We start from the raw sequence: 20,004 nt of genomic DNA, 5'->3' as shown, positions 1-20,004 counted from the left end.
ACTCAAGTCAGCGACCATCACCGTAATCCCTGCTGCGCCACGGCAGGCCCTGTAACACAGAGAGCAGTGTGTATGTGTGTGCATGTGTACTTCTGTCTGTGCATGAGGAGTCTAAGGCTTTCAAAGGTGCACACTATCAGGTCGGCTGATAAGTTCACAGAATTGGAATTTTTGCTTTTTAATCTTTTGGTCCGTAGCTATTTTTCTTATTTTAAGTTCATTTTTTTTGTTCAAAGTTAACACAGTTTGTGCGCCAATATAAATATATATTGCTGTGTGTCCCATAATATGTCTCGGCAGGAGTTCATTTTAAAATGTGGATCAATGCTTGAGACAATTCCAGCCAATAATCTGCTTGTGCTCAGTGAGTCAAAATCTCCTTTGTGCTTTTTTGAAGGAGGAGAAAAGCAAAGTTTGCGAGCTTCGTGCCCGCGTTGTGTTTTGGGTTGTAGTTCACTTTCACTGCAGTCCAGTGTAACAGGTCTGTTATTCTGGAGCAGATTTCAAGTGTTTTGTTGTTTACTTTTAACTCTTTGGTGGAGAAACTGAAATGAGTGTGTTTCTACAGCACGGAGACGAAGACGTGAGAGTGATGGATAATGAAACAGTGGTTTGAGCTCCCGGTTAATAAAACCCAGAGTCCTAAAGGTATGTTACATTACTATAACTACACTGTACATTGTGATTTTACACCTTTTTTTGTTTTTACAAAATGAACAACAACAATAGACTCTACACGCAAATTACAGGAGGAGGTGGATGTGGGGTCTGATTGGAACATAAACGGGTGCCTTTAGAGTCGTCTTAGCATATTTTACAAATCATAGTCCTATGAAAACAAATCTCACGGCATCAGAACAGAGCTGCGAGTCTGTGGCCAAAAACGTTACCTGATCTTAATTTGGAAGTGCTCACCTTTAAAGTCATTTTCTTAAACATACAGAGTCGAGTGGTTTGTTTTTTTTGATTCCTTGTGTGCCATCACACAGTGGCAAACACCACAGGTCAGGTGGTTTGCTGTGAATGTCTTCCTCAGACACCTCAGGACGTTACAGTAGAGTTTAGTTGTGACTTGAATTCACAGCGCACACTGTGGAGTGAAAATGGGACTTTCCACAGCTGTGCTGAGCATGACCTTGAAGAACAATTTGTCCAAATCTGAATCAGGTATGGTTTTGGAACTTTTCAGTTGCACCTTGTCGACTGCATAACATCTAATATAAAGAAAACCTGCTGCGTATTAAGTGGTACATGGCTTTGACACCCATTATTGCTACATAGGAAACCAGCAGAACCTCACAAACTCTACTACATTCACTCTTTCACACTACCTGCACTGTGCAGACATTGTCCTTATACTATGGGGTCGGTGTCTGCTAGGGAATCCTTAAACTAAGGCAAAGAAAATCAGATCACAGAACTTCATTCTGAACACATTAACCTGATGTTTTTAAATATATACAGATGTAGTGTGTCACTGTTAATCTCAACCTGATTCCAGAGTTTCGTTTATTGTAAAACAGTGAAATGCATCCCTTATTTCCTGTTTTCTAACTTCCAGATGCTTGGAAACATTCTGGAAATCTTCTCATGAAGTTCCTTCGTGTTATTTTGGAAGCGCTCATAAACTGGATGGCTACGTACAGTTTTGTGGCGTTAGCAGGGCAGTGGTGAGGATTCCTGGAGCTGCGCTGAGCTCCAGTGGAGACCTCATGGGTAAAGTTGTGCTACAGGGGTGGTCAGAGGGGAGTCTGTCAAGGCTGGGCAACAGTCAAGAGTCAGACTCTGGTGTGAGAGGTGTGCTTGGTGTAGTTGGTGTGGTGGGGCTTATGGCAGCATTTTGGTAGCTAGTACCATAGCAGATGTTTGGAGACAGGGAGTCCATGGGTTTGTTTCCTCCAGGTGTCAGGAAGGGTTTACGTGCTGGCCCTGATGATGGGGCCTCGCCTGGTTTGCCTCCAAGGATGAATCTAGCCTCATCCTGCTCCTCAAGGTTGGATATGTCCTTCATCATAGATTTATGGTAAGAGACAGACAGCTTGTTAGAGCCATCTGACATCAAGTTGAAGTGTCGGGCGATGAAGACAACAGGGAGCGGAAGCATGGCCACAGCGATAAGAGCGAAGCACATGGCCAGAGCCCAGGGAGGATAGCTCTGGAAGCGTTCCTGAGCCTAAAATGACAGAGGGGTGAAATGAAAAGGAAACACTTTTCAAACGTTCCAGGTGAAAACTAACCCCCCAATCACTCCTACAAAGTACACCCTGTGTGGCTGTGTAATGGTGGGAATTTATTCTGTGCTTTTTATTCTTACTCACACAGAGACACGGTATGCAATCCTGTGAAAAACGAAGTACAATTTGTCAAATACGACTGTTGCTGTTGGACATTTTGCTTACATTTTAGCAGTTTTCGTGTCATGTTTTAGCTTCTTTTCCCTGAGTGAAGCATTTGAAAACTTCTTTTACACCAAAACAGCACAAACACACACACAGACAGACTGACCAGCTCTTGAACCCAGGCGTTGTATCCTGGTGGGCTGATGGCCATCTCGATGACAGTGGCCGAGATGAGAACGATAAGACAGAAAGGGGAGACGTACTTCCAAAGGTAGAAATAGATGATATAAGGTCGGAAACCTAACATGTCCTCCAGGTCCTGCATGAACCTGACGAAGAACAACAAATTGCAGTAAGGATCCTTTCCTTGGATACACTTTTGTAGTTTGATACACAGCTTTGAGCAGCATCTTGTAGTTAGCCTCACCTTTTGGTGCCATATATCCAAGCAACAGACAGATTTTCCAGGATGACCACTATAGTGAGAGGCAGACCAGCCGAGTAATCATCGAACATGGTGACAAAGTAATTTCCCGACCGCTGAACAAACAGCAAGCCGCATAAGAAAGCGATGATGCAGCAACACACTGAAACAAACACAGAAACAATTGGAGCTCATTTGGAAGAAAAGATTAGGAAAAAGTTTGAAAAAACAGATGAGAATTAAAAAGGTTTTATTTGCCATTAAGTGCTATTATTTCCTGTTTCTGCTTTCCATTCAGTTTGCTCACAGCACATAAATACTAATGCCGCTCATTCCCAGATGTACTTTAATCCTTTCTAAGTGCTGAGCAAGGGGTTTCAACTACTAATAGCACAGAGGCTGAGGGAGTCAGTGTGGCGGTGGTGCTGGGGAGCGGCGTACCTGTAAAAAGCTCCTTCTGGACTTTGTAGGCGTCAAGGACAGGTGTGGTGATGCCAGTCATGGTGCCGATCATGCTGCCCAGACCGAGGTTGATGAGCATGAAGAAGAACATGACTGACCAGAAGGGAGATGCTGGGAAATGCGTCATGGCTTCTGTGAAGGCGATGAAGGCCAGGCCGGTGCCCTGGACAGCCTGCAGAGAGACATTGAGAGGTGTGAAACACAGAACATGCTGTGGATTCAGCTGAGTTATGTGTGCCAAAGGCTCACTTTGTTCAGCTCATCCTCCAGAACACACGGCTCCAGACCCAGCTGGGGAAAGCTGTCCTCTTTGACCGTTTTAATGACCCCGTACATCTCAGCGTAGTCCGACGTGGTGAGATGGGAAAAGTTCACATGTGGAGGAATAAGATCATGACTCAGGACGTTGGAGTTGAGGTATCCCAGGATCTTTTCTGCATTCCTGCAGACAGAAAAGGTCAGAATCACAATGAATCCAATACATATTTTGTGCCACACTGCTTGACTGATGCTCTGACAAAAAGCCATGTAAGGTACAATTTCTTGAAAAAAAAACTGTTGCTGTTAAATTACTTAAAGATTAGATTAAATTAAATTAGATTAAATTGTCTCTTAAATTAGATACAAACATCCATTTACAATTTCACCTACCACTCAGTAATTTAATAAATGATCACAATAGAGACAATTTAGACCTATTTAGCTTACACTTTGGTATCCTCATATTCTTTATAAAGGATGTGATTTTTTTCCTCATAAATAATTAGGTAGGTAAAAAGCGCAACAAAAATTGTGGTTTTTACTCCTGTACTTTGCGTTTGGAACAAATTTACGGAGTTTTAACTTGTTAATGTGCCAAAAACATGTATTTTTAAAAGAGTAAATGGATACATGCATTTTTCATGCAGTGGTTAGTGCTGTGACCTCAAAATAAGCTCTCTGGCTTCCTCCCATAGTTCAAATTATGCTCATTTCCAGATACATAATAATAATGTATACTTTATTGATCCCCGTGGAGAAATTACTCTCTCTGCATTTAACCCATTCACACAGTGAAGCAGTGGGCAGCCGCAAATCAGGCGCACGGGGAGCAGTGTGTAGGGACGGTACCTTGCTCAGGGGTACCTCAGGGTAACCATTCAGTGGAACCTTTCGATCATGAGGTGACCACACTACCCACTGAGCTATCCCTGCCCTTATTTTGTGTGACCTGCTCCATATCACCACTGTCTCCTGCCCGCTCAGATCCTCATCTGCTATTCATCTTACTGTTCCGTCCGCACGTCTCACCACTATGGGGAACAGAGCTTTCAGTCGCTCTGCTCCTCGGCTCTGGAACTCTCTTCCTCCAGCCATAAGACATATAGACTCTCTTCCCGCATTTAAGTCACAGCTCAAAACTTCTGTTCAAACTGACTTATTCGCTTTAGTGCTCATTTCATCTGTTGTCAAGTTCTGCTTTGCAATTTTAACTGATTTTATGTATTTTATGACTATTGCTTCTTTTATTAATTTTGTTCTTTTGTAAGGTGACCTTGGGTTTTTGAAAGGCGCCCTCAAATAAAATGTATTATTATTATTATTATTATTTTATATTCTTGGACTCTACCAGAGTAGCTTGCATGTTTCAAATTTATTAAAAAAACAAAAGACATCATAATTTAATTAAATTTTCAACTTTCCCCTGATTGTCTGGTCCTCATATAAGTTGGAATAGCAGGTTTGTACATTTATTATATGAGGCTAAAACTTTGAGAAGAATCATCTTGTCTTCAAGCGGGGACTTTCCCCGTCTTTGACATCAGATAGAGTCACGAACAGAAAAACACCATCAGAAACTAAGAACTCAGAACAATCTGAAGATGGGCCTTTTGGCTCGAAAGCACTGCTCGCACGTGCACTGACCACAGTATCTGAAAATATGAGGATCCATCACTGTAACAACATATATGTGACAGAATATAAGGATAACTGCCACTGTTTATAAGATAAAGACTGTGGGGATTGTAACTTTGAGGTGTGATTTTTGGTTAATATGCAGTACTCATGAACCTTGCTGTCGGACTTTTGTTTCTTTTTTGGGGGGTTACATTCAATGTTGCCAAAACCCCCCCCCCAAAAAAACAGTGTTCAACTTACTCCACAACACACTTTTCATTCATGATGTTTGCCTTGAAGCCCAACACAGCAAACACAACCAGTGTGGCCAAAATGGAGGTCAAAAAGTTGATGACAGAGACGAGCACGGCATCAAAGTGGCAGTTGTTGTCAATCTTATTGTAACTGGAGAAGGCAATGACTCCTCCAAAACCCAGACCGAGGGCAAAGAAGACCTGGGTGGCGGCCTCCCTCCACACCTGCGGCTCCAGCATCTTCTCCAACTGAGATGTGAGGAGAGGCTTTTGTTAGCATGCATGGTTGAAAAAACAGAGGTGAGGAACAATGACTCTTCCATCCTAACCTTGGGAGTGAACATGTGAGCGATACCATCTACTGAGCCCTTCAGCATTAAACCCCTGACCAGGAAACAGAACAGCACCACGTAGGGGAAAAGAGAACTGAAGTACATCACCTGTACAGGTGCAAAAGAAAAAGACATCAATTCAGCAAAAAACAAGCCTCCACACTTTTCTCCTAAATGTTTCTGTGTCATGGTTTCCCAACCTTCCCAGAGGAAGCGATTCCTTTAATGACGGCGAGGCAGACAATGATCCAGGCTACCAGCAGAGACAGGGTCATTTTGATGTTGAGGCCGCCGCTCTCTGCGATGGTGCTGGTCGTGTTCAGAGTCTGCCGGTACCAGAAATAGGTCGTAGCCGAGCTTTTGTCACATTCTGGCTCCACAACTGTAGATGACAGGAAAGAAAAGTTTAATTTGGGTGATAATGAGGAAGCAAGAAGAGAAAAGGTTTGAAAAGACTGCAGGGAGCCTGAGGAGAGCGAAAGGAGAGTATACTGGTGCAGAGGATGTTTGCTCGGGGTCAGTATTACAAGATTTGGCTGGTTTATATTTCTCACTTACACAAGGTCATCTGTGTACTTGGTATGCAAAACACACAACTCAAAGTCACAACCCTTGAGATTTTCCTCACAGTGTATTAACTTGTTACCTTGAAGAAATGAAATATACTGTGTGTGGCTGAGAGTAGAGGCAGCGGTGTTGTGATAATATGATCACGTATTACTGAGCTTTATCTGTGCAGAGACACACACGGCACACAGAAAAAAGTCAAGCACAAGCAGGTGAAAATGCTTCACAAATTAAACTGAATCAAGTTGTTCTTTACTATGTTTGTTGATCGATTTGCTTCCACGTGTATGTCATCACAGCGGCCGTGAAATATTTTACAGTCTGCTGCTGTCCTTCAGCATTAGCGTCCTTCAGCATGAATCTCTGCTTCCCCCGTCTTTCTGCCAGCCTTGCTGAGTCATTCACATGCTGGTTTTTGGCTGCCCCAGGGTTTACAATATAATCACCACTAATCGAATAAGTTCCAGTGGGTTTTAATCTGGATTAGGCAAGTGAAGTCTTGACAGAAAGTTGTAGTGAAGGGAAGACAGCTTGTGTCTTCTGCTCAGGAGTGTTGATGAAGACTGAAGCTTTGTAACACAGCAATCCATTGAAGTATAACTGTGAGAATTATGTGCAATCTGCAATGTTTCACCAAATCAGTAGCATGATTTTCTCATCATACTGAACCTTTAAAAATCAAACCCTAAGCGGCCTGCATTAAATGCATCAGTGACCTGCAGTTAAGACAGTTTTCCTGTACGGTCATGTGAAAAAGAACGATTTTCACAGGACTGTAAGTAACAACAGTACGTAGCAAGAGTGACCACCTCTATAAAAACTGGAACGTTCCGGTGTGTATTAACACAATGCCACAATCTTCCGTGGAGTGAACATCCAAGCAAATTCATCGCAGACTGTGCAGAGAAAGTGCAGAAAAACAAAGAGCTCTACCTCATATCGTACCGCTCACGGTAATACCGGTATAATGTTGGGCAACGATAAGAAAATGAAATATCACGATAGAATATGGGTAAAACGCAAATGTGCAGTGCCTTTGTTTTCATTGTCGGCCAATTTCCACTGGAAATGCCTTTTGGTTAAACTGTCAGCAAGGAATTTGCATTTGCACTGTTAAATTTTTATATAACTTTAATGCAGATAAAAAACAGCTGCTTGTTTAAGTGAAAATACATTGGGGTTTTTTTTTTTGCACTAATAAAGTTGTGGAGTTGTAAAGTATTTTGTCTAGTGTCAATTATATCGTCAGTTATATCGTTATCGCAAATTTTCAAATGTATATCGTGATAAATATTTTTGGTCATATCGCCCTGCTCTATGCAGCATGTGAGTACAAACACCCCAAACCAACTGCCGAGCATGGTAGTGGAAGGGTGATGATTTGGGCTTGTTTTTGCAGCCACAGGACCTCGGCACCTTGCAGTCATTCAGTGAGGCATGAACCTCTCGATATGCCGAAGATATCTAGAGTCAAAAGTGAGGCCATCTGTTCGACAGCTAAAGCTTGGCCACAGCTAGGTCACGACAACAATCACAGCACAGCACAGTAATAAACCTACAACAGAACGTCTGAAAAAGAAAAGAATCGACTCTGCAAAAAGCCAGTCAAAGTGCCGACCTCAACATGGGAGAAATGCTGCGATGGGAACTTAAGAGAGTTATTCATAAACATCCATCCATCCATCCATCCATTTTCATCCGCTTTGTCCAGGGCCGGGTCGCGGGGGCAGCAGCCTAAGCAAAGAGGCCCAGACCTCCCTCTCCCCAGCCACCTCCTCCAGCTTATCCGGGGGAATACCAAGGCGTTCCCAGGCCAGCCGAGAGATATAATCTCTCCAGCGTGTCCTGGGTCTGCCCCGGGGCCTCCTCCCGGTGGGACATGCCTGGAACACCTCACCCAGGAGGCGCCCAGGGGGCATCCTTGTCAGATGCCCGAACCACCTCAGCTGGCTCCTTTCGATGTGGAGCAGCAGCTGCTCTACTCTGAGCCCCTCCCGGATGGCCGAACTTCTCACCCTATCTCTAAGGGAGAGGCCAGCCACCCTTCGGAGGAAGCTCATTTCTGCCGCTTGTATCCGCGATCTCGTTCTTTCGGTCACTACCCACAGCTCGTGGCCATAGGTGAGGGTAGGGACGTAGATCGACCGGTAAATTGAGAGCTTCGCTTTTACACTCAGCTCCCTCTTCACCACGACGGACCGGTGCAGCGTCCGCATAAACAAACACGTACAATTCTCAATGAACTGAAGCGATGTTGTAATGAAGAGTGGCCCAAATATTAACTTCAAGTTATTGGTGGTTTTACGAGAATTCAAGAATCCAAACTGTCTTTCATCTTAATCCTCATACTGGCTGTTTGTTCCCACTGTCTGAAAGACCCATGTGTGAATTTCTGAACCCTATGAGAGAAAAAATACGAACTCTTTTTGTATCCTTTCTTTAAATTGTTGCCTAAAAGGAAAATTGCTTTTCCATCCCCAAATTCCTCTTCTTAGCCAAGAGACTCTTGACATTAAGTCCAGATCAGTCTTCAGGGTTTTTCCTTTAACTTTGGTTATATGCAGGAAATATCACAGTTTGGAATAACTAAACCATGTTACATAGCTAAACTTAAGTTGCTGCACTTTAAACTTTAGCTTTACATTTTGGGCAACCTGTGTCTGCACAAAACTGTCATTCCTGTTTATCTATAGCCATCCTAGCAGAATGGCATTGGAGGCAGTATCCTTTAGTCATCTTTTGTAACTGCACAACTAATGAGAGGGACTACCATGAGATTTTGGAGAGAAATGCATCTGTGAAACAGCGTTTACTGTCAATTAACAAATGTTGGTATTGCACTAAAGTAAGTTCATATAAACTCACTGGCAAGTGTCCCATTCTTTCTGATTGGGCAGTCACTCCATGGGAGAGGATACTGGAAGGACTGGAAGAAGTAGAAAATGCTCCAACCGATGATCACATTATAGTAGAGACCCACAAAGCCGCACACCTACAGACAGATAGATGGCGTTATGCGACAGAAACAGCCAGATAACATTTAATGAGGTACAAATATGTGATGTCAGGTTTGATATAGACATCACATGTGCAGAGGATCATCTGTGCAGAGTGAGAAAAACATGCAAATGAGGCAGGTGCTTTGTGCATGTCCCAATGGTGCTGTCAGTCTTTGGAGCAGCCTTGCCAGCAAGGACATTCAGAAGCTAAATAAGGTTGAGGGAAGCATGAATAATTGAAGTGCTCTCTTTTCAACAGTGATCTTCTGTGAGATATTTATAGCTACTTCTGCAGCTCTGAAGTAAGACTACCTTCCACTCTCAGACACGTCAATACCTTCATAAACCTGCATCAAGATATAACTTTAACTAGATAGATAAATAGATAGAACCTCTTTGATCTCATCACCATGCTTCACTTGTCAAACTGCTTCCTATGGAGCCGCTAAAGACTTTAAGAGCACTGCTAAAGAAAGAGTGTACATTTGGCTCACAGTTAAAAAGATGATGGCTCTGTCTCACACTCCTTACAGGAACAGAAGCATCTCAGCTTACCATCAGACTTGACATTCCTATTCCACCCAGGCGGGGACAGACGTAGTTCCACACCCCGATACTTCCACGCCTGATCTTCTGACCCACTGCCAGCTCCAAGAAGAAGAGAGGGATGCCAATAATGAGGAGGAGGATGAAGTAAGGAACCAGATAGGCGCCTGAAAAAACAAACAAACAAAAAAGATTTGGTGTTTCTAGGAAAAAAGTGTTGCTGTTTGGTTGGCTAACTTACACAGGAAATCACAAGTCCTTGTCCCCCTGGATAGGGAGCTTTTTCATGCTGTAAAATGCTAGTGCTACGCTAATGGGTAGCACTGGGTGTCCTCTGGCTGCTACAGTAAAAGTAGGACAGTTGTATCAAACTGTGGGAAAATAACCTTTTTACTTCTCGCGTGATCCCACTAAACACCCTCAGTCACTGCTCTCAGGTTTTATGCGATAGGATAAAGTGCACGGTAAAGCGGGCTATGCTATGATGGGCCTCCATTAGCGGTATACCGTTGCGCCGCTGGTGTAGTGGTATCATGCAAGATTCCCATTCTTGCGACCCGGGTTCGATTCCCGGGCGGCGCACGAGCTTTTTCCCTCCCACAATTTCGTTGTTCAGTGACAATAAAGGGCGACTCTATTGTCTGTTACATCTGGTTTAACTACAGTGAAAATGGTCAACCGATGGCTTCAATAACCATTGGCTCACACCACTAAAACTACAATTAACTAAATAAAAAACGTAATGAACTGGATTGAGAGCATCCCCGCTGTTTGCTGACTACTTGCCAGATCACTGACTTAAGAACTCCTACAAAGGTGACTTGTGCAGCTTCAGCTTGTTAAACTGCAGCTATGCACTGCTGTCTGTTATGGAGGGTGTCTCTGACAAAATTACCTGCAGTTTTTTGAGTTTGCAGCTGTTGTTGTTGCTGTGATGAAGACTGACAGTGGATTTTGTGTCTGGGTTAAATATTCACTGTACGTCTTAAGTACTAACCCTTCTGGAACCCCACACCGTAACCTATGGCCCAACCTAAGATCTGAGATGCACCTCTCTAGAAAATATAACTATTTCGACTCAGCCCACAATGACTGTGATTGGTCAGTTCAGTAATTTTGTTTCCTCCTGTCCATTTCCTTCATTTTTTAATTTAAATAGAAAATAACAGATCAAGTTAAAGAAAGCAATCCCTCTGCTAACTACACACAGGGTACGTCGCAGATGTAACGTAGAAGTAAAAATTAATACCCATTGCATAACCTGGTATATTCCTGACAGCATTTTTGCCGGAATAAAACTTGTTTTGTTTAACTCAGCCTCATTGATAAATATTCTTTGAAATATAGTTTAATCTTAAAGGATGTCTGAATTTGTCCCCTTTGGAGCTTAATCCAGAGAGGAATCATCAGGACGCAACTGTGTTTTATGTGTGAGGGGTGAGTCATCATCCTGGATATAAAGACTTATAGCTGGCAAACATGTACTATTAATACATCAGAAGCGGGAATTACATTCAGTAGTACATGCATCTCACAGTCGGTGGAGTAATGAGGCAGAGAGATGAGAGGAGGCAAAAGGCTAAATCCAGAAAGCTGAAATAAAGAGGAAGTTAAATTTAGTGAGCGATTCTGGTCTCTTGCCAAACTTGAAATCCACTTCATCACCCGCTAGTTGAAACCAGAGGCCACTAAAAAATGTGATGCAGGATAGGCATCTCAGAGGAGGAAGAATGACAGAGGATGCTGAACGAGAAAGAGAAAGGCGTGTCCTGAGGAAAGGAGGAAACGAGAGAGGAGTCCACACATCAGTAGCGGCCAGCAACCCTGATCTTTAATGTGTCTGTAATTGGGTGGCAGACAGCAAATTACACAATGAAAAATGCCTGCTTGTCAAATCGCATAACCTGGCAAGTGCTGGTGGAAGATTACTGGCAGTAAATCTGGCCTATAGGCAATAAATCCTACGTATATGCTGTAAGTCAGGCACAAGCAGTAAAGCTAAAAACACTTAGACCAATGAAGCAAGAGCAGATCTGTCAGCCCATGATGACAAGGTGTTTTTCCTACAATGAACACCAGTTTACACTGCATGCGCCTCCGATTACATAGAGTACATGCATACCTGAGAAAAATAAAACCTCATACAGTTACATTCATTCTCCATACAGCTCTCTGTTTACCAGGGTATCAGTTGAGCCTGGCCTGCCCTACTGGCTATAGTAATCAATAATGCAGCTATTTTTAGACTTGGCTGCTTTATGCACAGTACAGCTGCTCTCTTGGCAGGGCTGAAATGAATGAAAGTGTCGTGTTGTTTTTGATAGTCAAGGTCATGAGATGAACAGCTCTCTCTGTGGCAAACGAACATGCTTGTCTGTAAAGAAAACAAATCCCATTGCTCGAATAGGACTGAGCGATCAATACCAAAATGTTAACAAGAATATTTTCTTAATATCCACATGCATCTGTTATAATCCCTAAGCTAATTCTTGCTGATTATTAGTTATTTTCTGTTCATTTATAAGATTTCTTCTGGATGGTTTTCATGTTTGATTTCTGTTTGGGCTGTAGGATCTGTAGCTTTTAGTTCTTTTTACTTTTGAAATTTAGCTTCTCTTTGTATTAGAGTTTGTTATTTATAACCTCTTATATTTTGCTGGGAAAATGTAGACACTCACTGTTGTACCTCTCTCCTGAACACCTCTTTGAAACAGCGTTTCTAATTTGGAGTCATCACTCCATAACCCCGTTGCCACTGGTTTTCAGCCCAGTTATTTTTTTTATGTCTTTTGTAGATTCAACTAAAAAAATGTATACATTATAAAAACATATAACATTATGTAAGATATACATTTTATGCCTGCTAGTAACAAAGTGCCTAAAAATACAATTTATAAGTGGTTCTTTGCTAAGTTGTCTGTTATGTGTAGACAAAACACTGGTTCATCCCCTTATGTGCCTTTTTGTGCTTGAACGATTCATAGGTCAGTGACATCGCTCTGAACACTGTGAGGAACCAGGACGACTGAAAATGAGTGAAAAAAGCAGGCGATGCCCAAATAAAACCTTTGAAAGACCTTTAGAAAGCCTGAAGAGTTATTGCTCAACACAACTTTACAAAATGAATGTGACATCATGAGTTCTCAGACCAAAGCCATCGTTAACCTCAGTCTTCATTTGGGTTTGTAAAGATTTGTGACTAAAATTGTTCCACAGAGACTGAAATATAAATACCTGCTAAATATGGGAAAAAGTACTACAGTAAGTGTCAAAAGAAAAGTGTTGAGCCACAAAGACACAAACTAATTTCTCCATCATCATAACAACTGAATGTGGATAAATGATAATTGATAATAAATTACTTCCTGGCAGTGTTGGTGGAGTAACATGTAAGGGAGTTAATTAATTAAATGAAGAAATAAATGTAATTCTCATCAGTTCCATAGAATTTAAGTGCAAAATCCTCATGAGTAGGATGCCTGAAAGAGTTCAAGACCCAGACAGGCTGTTATGAATCATATTTAAAAAGAAGAATGTATATATGTGGTAAATGCTGTAAGTATTGCCTGTGACTCACCTCCTCCATTCTTTTGGCACAAGTATGGGAAGCGCCACACGTTCCCCAGGCCCACAGAGAAGCCCACCTGGGCCAGGATGTACTGCAGTTTGCTGTTCCAGGCGGGTCGCCCATCGTTTTCAGGGACCTCTATCTGAGGGACTTTCTTCCCCGCCGCCCCTCCGACATTCAGGGAGCTGCTCTTGTAGTCGAGCGGCTCCTCGTGTGCGAGCAGGTCAGCCACCGACTCTGTGACGTGCTCATGGCTCTGCTCGCGCTGTGTCACCTTGCTGTTCTTAGGCATCAGGGAGGCTGAGGGTCAGGAGGGGGGTGGGGGTGGGGGCGAGTGGAGAGAGAAACAGAGAGCGAGAGACGGGAAGAAGTGACGGAGGCCAAACGTCAGGTGGGGATGAAAGGAAGAGCGATGCTGAAGAGCGATTGCTGGATTTCAGTTCTTGGCTTCAGTCCTGCATCAGAAAAACAAAACAGAGCGATAGTCGCACCCAAAATGGTGTTTGGACATCATAACATTTAATTTAGTAATGATGTTGTATTATTAAATGATAACAACGTTAAGCATCTACGTTGTGAATAAAATAGTAGAAGGTTTCTGCCCTTGGTGAGTCTAATTTCCTGACTGTGATCGTTAAATAACACTTTGTACAGTAGCTGACACAAGTAATACCCCATTTATTGCTTGGTTAACCTCCTAATAAGCCACTGGATTGTAACACATGGTTATATCTCTCCAGAGCCAATAAAGAATGGCACCATAAAGACAGGATCACAGACAATTTGTCACAAAGACAGCTGTACGAATAAGATTTGGGGACAATTTTATTATGCTTCTGCATAAATGTGACCTAAAGCATTACCAGAGGTTACTACAAGTCTTTAAGGAAAAAATTAGAAACCAGCAGAACCAGTCACATTGATTAATTGCAGAATTTGATCCAATATTATACGTTTGTGATGAGGAGTAGTATTAGCAGTAAATTTGAATATAAAAGCAACAGGCGATGATGCTGAGATGTTAGTGGACTCTGAGCAGCATTTAAATATCAGACCTCTGATATAGTCTGAAAAGCACTAAAAGGAAGTGAATCGTGGCGTGAAGAAATGAGTTGTCTGAACACCCGAGGACCTGAGAAAAAAAGATGACTGATGCTCATCAGGCTGGAGAGGATTAAACAATCCTTTTTAAAGAATTTAGACTCCACCAGTCGGGCATTTTGAGAGGTCACACGTGATTCCAGGGTAACTTTTAAGTAACTAAATGTCACATTGGCTATTGGACATGCTTATGAGTCTGCCACCAGGAGAACAACAATACAGAGGAATGCAGGGCTGCAAAGACAACATCACTGCTGTCCGTTTACAGCCTTTAGGGCTGGGTAACGTCAGGAGACTTTGTGGATGCACAACACCAAAAACCATTTGGTTCATATGAAAAGAAAAACAAGAACCTTATCCCATCTGTAAAACACGATCTTGTTGTGTCAAGATGTAGGCCTTTCTGCATTTGGGCCAGCACTCATGAAGTCTAAGTTATGGTAGCAAATTCTAAAAGAAAAAAATGTCAAGACATCTGAAACTGAAAAACTGAGTCATGATAGCAATAGATGGTTTATATTTTTAAATTACCAACACAAAGTATTGTGAAAGGGCCAGAAGTGTGGCGCTCATGTGAGGAAACTCACAGAGATGTTGGAGTGCAATGTGCTCTGAGCTTTGGGGTGCACTTCTCCACACCATCACACACGGCTGATCAATAGTTAAGGCAAATGCTTAGTTGCACTTCGTGCCACTTAAATGGGTCACACTGAGATACTGAAAGCAAAGATTCACACGACTTTGCCACATAGGGACGTAATATTGAATCGGTTAACTAAAAAATAAATGGTCTTGTTGTGTTGTTTGCTTGGGTTATGCTTATTAGGACTTTTCCACATATTCTTAGCGCTATACAAATACGGGTCATTTACCATTTTACCATTTTCTTGCAACTGTATGCAGTATCCGAATTTAAGAAAAGCTCACCAGTGATTGGAACGGAAACAAAGCCCCTCACTGCAGCTCTTTGTATCTCATGCAATGTTTTCGGGTCCCAAAAATTCCCAATCCTGCAAATTGTTCTATTTAATTTCCCTGTTCTGAAAAGCTTAACTTTGGTGAAGCTTTTTTCATGTAAATCCTTTAATCCTCTGGAGCCTTGCGCCAACATCCATCCCCACCCCTCTTTGAGGGAGTGGTTGGTTCAACCCAAATGTAATAGAGGAAGTAAACACGATGCTTTGGATGAAGTGCCCTCATACGTTCTCCTTATTCACATCACAGGCCTGCACAGACTCATTACTTATTGAGTGGGCTCTTTTCTCCATCATGTTTTCCAATTGAGATGCAAAAACTGCAAAATATGAGGTCTGAAGTGAAAAAGAAAAGAAAAAGAAATTAACTAGAAAAAGTATTCTCTGTGATTGTGAGCTCATATTTCTAGTTCCACACTTGAGCTGAATGAAGGTGCTCTACCTTTCACGTGATGCTACAGCAGTGATGCGCCCGAGATCTCATCGTCACTGCTTACATCAGCCTAAAACAAGCTTCCTCCGTATCAGCCGATTCAGCAGACCTTAAATGCTCCACAAACCCTCTTAGAGCTTCTACCGACAACAACAAACCTACATATTCTTGATGCGCTTTTACTGTCCTAAAGAAAAAAACCCCCACAAAAACCAAAACATCCCTAAAACAGATTTCCTCCTCTGTGCACAACAAGATGATCCCATGATGTAATAATCCAAGCGCAGCCATTCACAAGTCTTCATAATCCTGTGTGCATTAACTGTAAAAACCACCCGAGTGCTGCTTTTCTGTCTTGTCATTCAATCCCACGCTACAGTAGATACGTAATATCAATCAGCGACTGCATCATGGGGCCAACACTGGAAAAATAAAAACAGCAAACATCAACTAACCCATCCAATAATCCTCTGGGAAAAAAAAAATCAGCACACAGTTCAGATGACCCCAGCTAATGCTAAGACCGAGTCTGTGTGGAGCAATTTCATACTACAGCAAAAGGTTGGAAGAAACCTTTGGGTATGGCTCGCTTTATCTGAGGTCATTCATTGTGCTGTCCTTCAGAGACTCTCACCGCACAGTTACAACCTGGCCTGGCTTTAGATATACAAGCTGCATCATCAGTCTAGTAAAAACACATGATTTGGATTTCTGTTTCTTGCCAACAGTCTGTGGCTAAAAAGAGATACCAGCATATATGAAAAGCAGTATGTCAAAGACATACAAACAGACCACGGTGTGTTAAAAGTTATATTCATTTGCAGATAAGGATGAAGGACCTCACCTATTAGCTAGAAGGTGGTTATTAGTGATACATGTACACAGTCATACACAGGTGCTGTTACTTATTGACAGTGTCACACACGACGCAAAATGCAGTTTGATTATAAAGAGGCAACCCTGTATACATCAGCTTCTGCAATCAGTCTCAATTAGATGTCCAGACTTCATTGATCAGCTGATCCTGCGATTATCAGCGAGCTCTACAAGTCTGAGCCACAGTTAAAGGTTAATCAGCTGTTTCACAAAGTAAAAAGTGTTAAAAGTCTGAAGCACGCATGTCTTTAATGGCCAAATGGCAGCATTAGACCTCAGAGGCTGGGACTGTGTGAATTGAAAGCATGCAGGATGTGAAAATCTCCATCATCAACACTACGACAGAGATCACTGTCTGGAGCACCAGGTGAGACATCTGGTGATGACAGCGATACCTCTGCCTCTGTTTTCACTGCTCGTCCTGAGCAGAATCAAGGTCACTCCAGAGCCCAGACCTGCGTGCGTCGCGGAGCACATTTGAATCTTGATGCCTTTTTGTTCGCAACATAACACAACTTCTCTTTAAAGTTGGCAAGCATCTCAGGTATGACACAGAACAATTAAAACTACTTTTAAGCAGAAAGAAATGTTAAATGAAGCAATGGCAGGAAAAGAGTTTCTCACCGTGAGTCTTGTACAGCAGTATAATCCGGGCTTAAGCGATCGCAGTTGTCAGAGAATATCTGGAGAGAGGCATGAATACATCCACCACGAGCATGTGTATGTGTATGTGTGTGTGCGGCTGTGGTACTGACTGAGCGCTCACAGGACAGTGCAGGACGGAGCATCACATGCTGCACTGCCAACAATTGACGTGCAGGGTGGAGAGCGCACCGTGACGCACGAAGTGGCTCTTATTATCAACAGTGGCAAATTAACACGCCCCACTCTTTCACTTGTTTGAGATCCATCACGGCATCTCTGCGCCGGAAGAAGGACGCCGAGTGAATGAAGGGGGCTACAACCGTGCGCGGATTTGTCAAGGTTATCCACTCCTACCCGAGGAAACGACCGACTGACGCAGTTTTCGTCATTCGCTTTTCAATTGATGGAAATTTGAAACCGTTCAGCCATGACCGGTCGGCACACTGAAAAACAGTGCTCAGGAAAAAGAAAAAAACAAACATATTTAAGGTAGAGCTAAATGAGCCTGGTTTCTGGTGGCAGTATTATGATGAAATGAGCAAAATGTTGAAATGTGCGTTTTATAGCGGAGAAGAGTCAGCGTTGATAGGAAATGTTTATTTTAAGAAAAATATATCTGATAACAATAATCACACGCAGATCTGGGCAACAAAACAAAGAAAACAACCATATAAAGCTCAAATTAACGTGGTGTCTAACAAAGTTTTGCGCTTTTATTAAAGGTCATGCACAAAAAACAGTAATATTATAAACCTGATATAAACAGTGAAGGACAGGTTTCCAAGATTCAGGTCAGGGTCAGGTTTGCAGACCCCTTCATCCACACTGACCTGGCTCTCTACCAGACTCACCTCATCACCTCCTTTGCTTTCTTAACGCTTCGTCTCATGCATAAACATTTGCTGGTCACAGGCTTATTCTGACATTTTCCTTGGGAGAACAGCCACCCCTCAGACTGCTCATAGTTACCTATTAACCATGAATTTTTTTTAGCTCTGCACAAATGAAATTGCTTGATAAAAGGATTTTTGGGAGCCAGTATATGAGCAGAAAAAAGCATATAAGCAGATAATCTTACTGTTTTCAAAGACACAGGAAAGGGAAACATGAGAAGTTTTAAATTACTCAGCAATAAATAAGCATTAATAAATCAACAGTAATCAATAATTGAAATGACTCAGCATCAGCTGGAAACCAGACTGGAGCCTCTGCATGACTCTGGGCTGATGCGTTTGTTCCTGTTAGACATGTACCTCAGGCTGAGGCGATGAGGTGTTATTGTTGCCTTCTTGTCCAGAAATGATTGTAAAAGTCAGTAAAACCCAGTTTAGGAACTAAAAATACCCAGTAACTATTCACACAGAGATTATTTTTAATATTTCCCAACATGGACTCCACTGCAGTAATCTCAGACTAATAGCTTTATCTCTGTGATGAAACTGTAAGTCATGAGGTGGGTGGTCATTTCTCTATTGAGACGTGGACGTGCGACACGACTGCAGCAGACCGAGTCACCCAGGGGACCATAAATCATGCACCATCCAGCAGAATATTCTTTATTACCACCGAGCTAGGGGGAGAAGATAGTATTGAGAGGCCATTTTTCATGCTGAGTTTATGGATTTATTTTGCTCCCACATGTCTGCTTCCTGTGCTTTAACTTTGACATGTCTGCATCATTATCAGATTCTTTTTAAATGGAAGGATTATTATTAATGATTATAATCATTAATAATAAGACATTATTCGATTATTATTATTCTATTTTGATTGAATATAGCAAATGAGTGTAATTACCTGCTTTTAAACTCTGTCGGAGGCCAGAATCCTGTTTAACAGTTTTAATTGACACACACAAAAAAGTCGAACATGACCTTTGCAGTGTAAGAGAAGCAGGTTTATTCTTGTGCGGCAGACTTGGTTAAGGCGGAATCAAAGTACACAAGACAAGCTCGCTCTCACACATTTCTCCTTTTTTTCTCACTTGACGATGCTCTTGACACACCTTCATCTGACTACTGGGAGCAGTTGCCACAGCAACCCCAGGATCATATGACAGACAAGCCTCATCTCTGCCATCTCTTTCCTGCATCCCCTCACCCCCATACTTTGCTTTCTCCGGTTTGCAAACTGAAGTTCCAGTGGCATCCCGTAAGAAGGAGAGGAATGAACCTATAATCTGTGTTAAATCAAAACTGTTAATCACCAAAGTGGCTGTACCCGCTTTAGCTTCTAGAACATTTACCTCACCTGGTCTTGTGGAAGATAATAGGAACCCTGTGATGACTTACAAGGCATAGGGCATTAACTGTAAAATAAATGTTTGATGCTCAGCTGCCCTTGACCAAAGCTACGCAGCCTCAGTTTCTGCTGCAGGCCATCTGCTAACTGGACAGCAGGGTTCCACTCAGCATTACGATTGGTCTTTAGGGGTTGAGGGTTATTAAGCCTGCATCAGCAGCCTTTCAGACCTGTGGGACTATTGTCACAGTGCTGCTGCCACCCTCTCTTGTTAGCAAATGAACCAACAGTCCCATGTAGATTCAGCATTGTTCTTGCTTTATATGCACCACAGGACTTTTGATCAGCCTGGAGTTCAAGATTCC

The 20,004-nt window shown here is 42.4% G+C and overlaps 1 protein-coding gene and 1 non-coding gene across 2 annotated transcripts; one reads left to right on the top strand and one right to left on the bottom strand.

Annotated features, from left to right (window-relative positions):
• Positions 1-1,771: 1,771 nt before the first annotated feature.
• On the bottom strand, positions 1,772-13,661 carry LOC146632221 (sodium-dependent neutral amino acid transporter SLC6A17-like). The gene is made up of 11 exons (XM_085354178.1): positions 13,379-13,661; positions 9,811-9,968; positions 9,122-9,248; positions 5,890-6,071; positions 5,687-5,797; positions 5,365-5,606; positions 3,475-3,667; positions 3,205-3,397; positions 2,767-2,926; positions 2,506-2,668; positions 1,772-2,173 (listed from the first exon to the last, which is right to left on the bottom strand). Exons 1-11 carry the CDS (start codon positions 13,659-13,661, stop codon positions 1,772-1,774), a joined length of 2,214 nt encoding a protein of 737 aa, XP_085210304.1.
• Positions 10,313-10,383, top strand: trnag-ccc (transfer RNA glycine (anticodon CCC)). The gene has a single exon. It is a non-coding gene; the product is annotated as a tRNA-Gly (tRNA).
• Positions 13,662-20,004: the final 6,343 nt, after the last annotated feature.

This window comes from Diplotaxodon limnothrissa, linkage group LG5, assembly GCF_057381915.1.
Source record: "Diplotaxodon limnothrissa isolate DT_005_m linkage group LG5, D_limnothrissa_male_GT1.1, whole genome shotgun sequence".
In the NCBI taxonomy this organism is placed as follows: Eukaryota; Metazoa; Chordata; class Actinopteri; order Cichliformes; family Cichlidae; genus Diplotaxodon; species Diplotaxodon limnothrissa.
The sequence above is the reverse complement of the archived record's forward strand: the minus strand, read 5'-3'. Positions and strand labels throughout refer to the sequence as shown.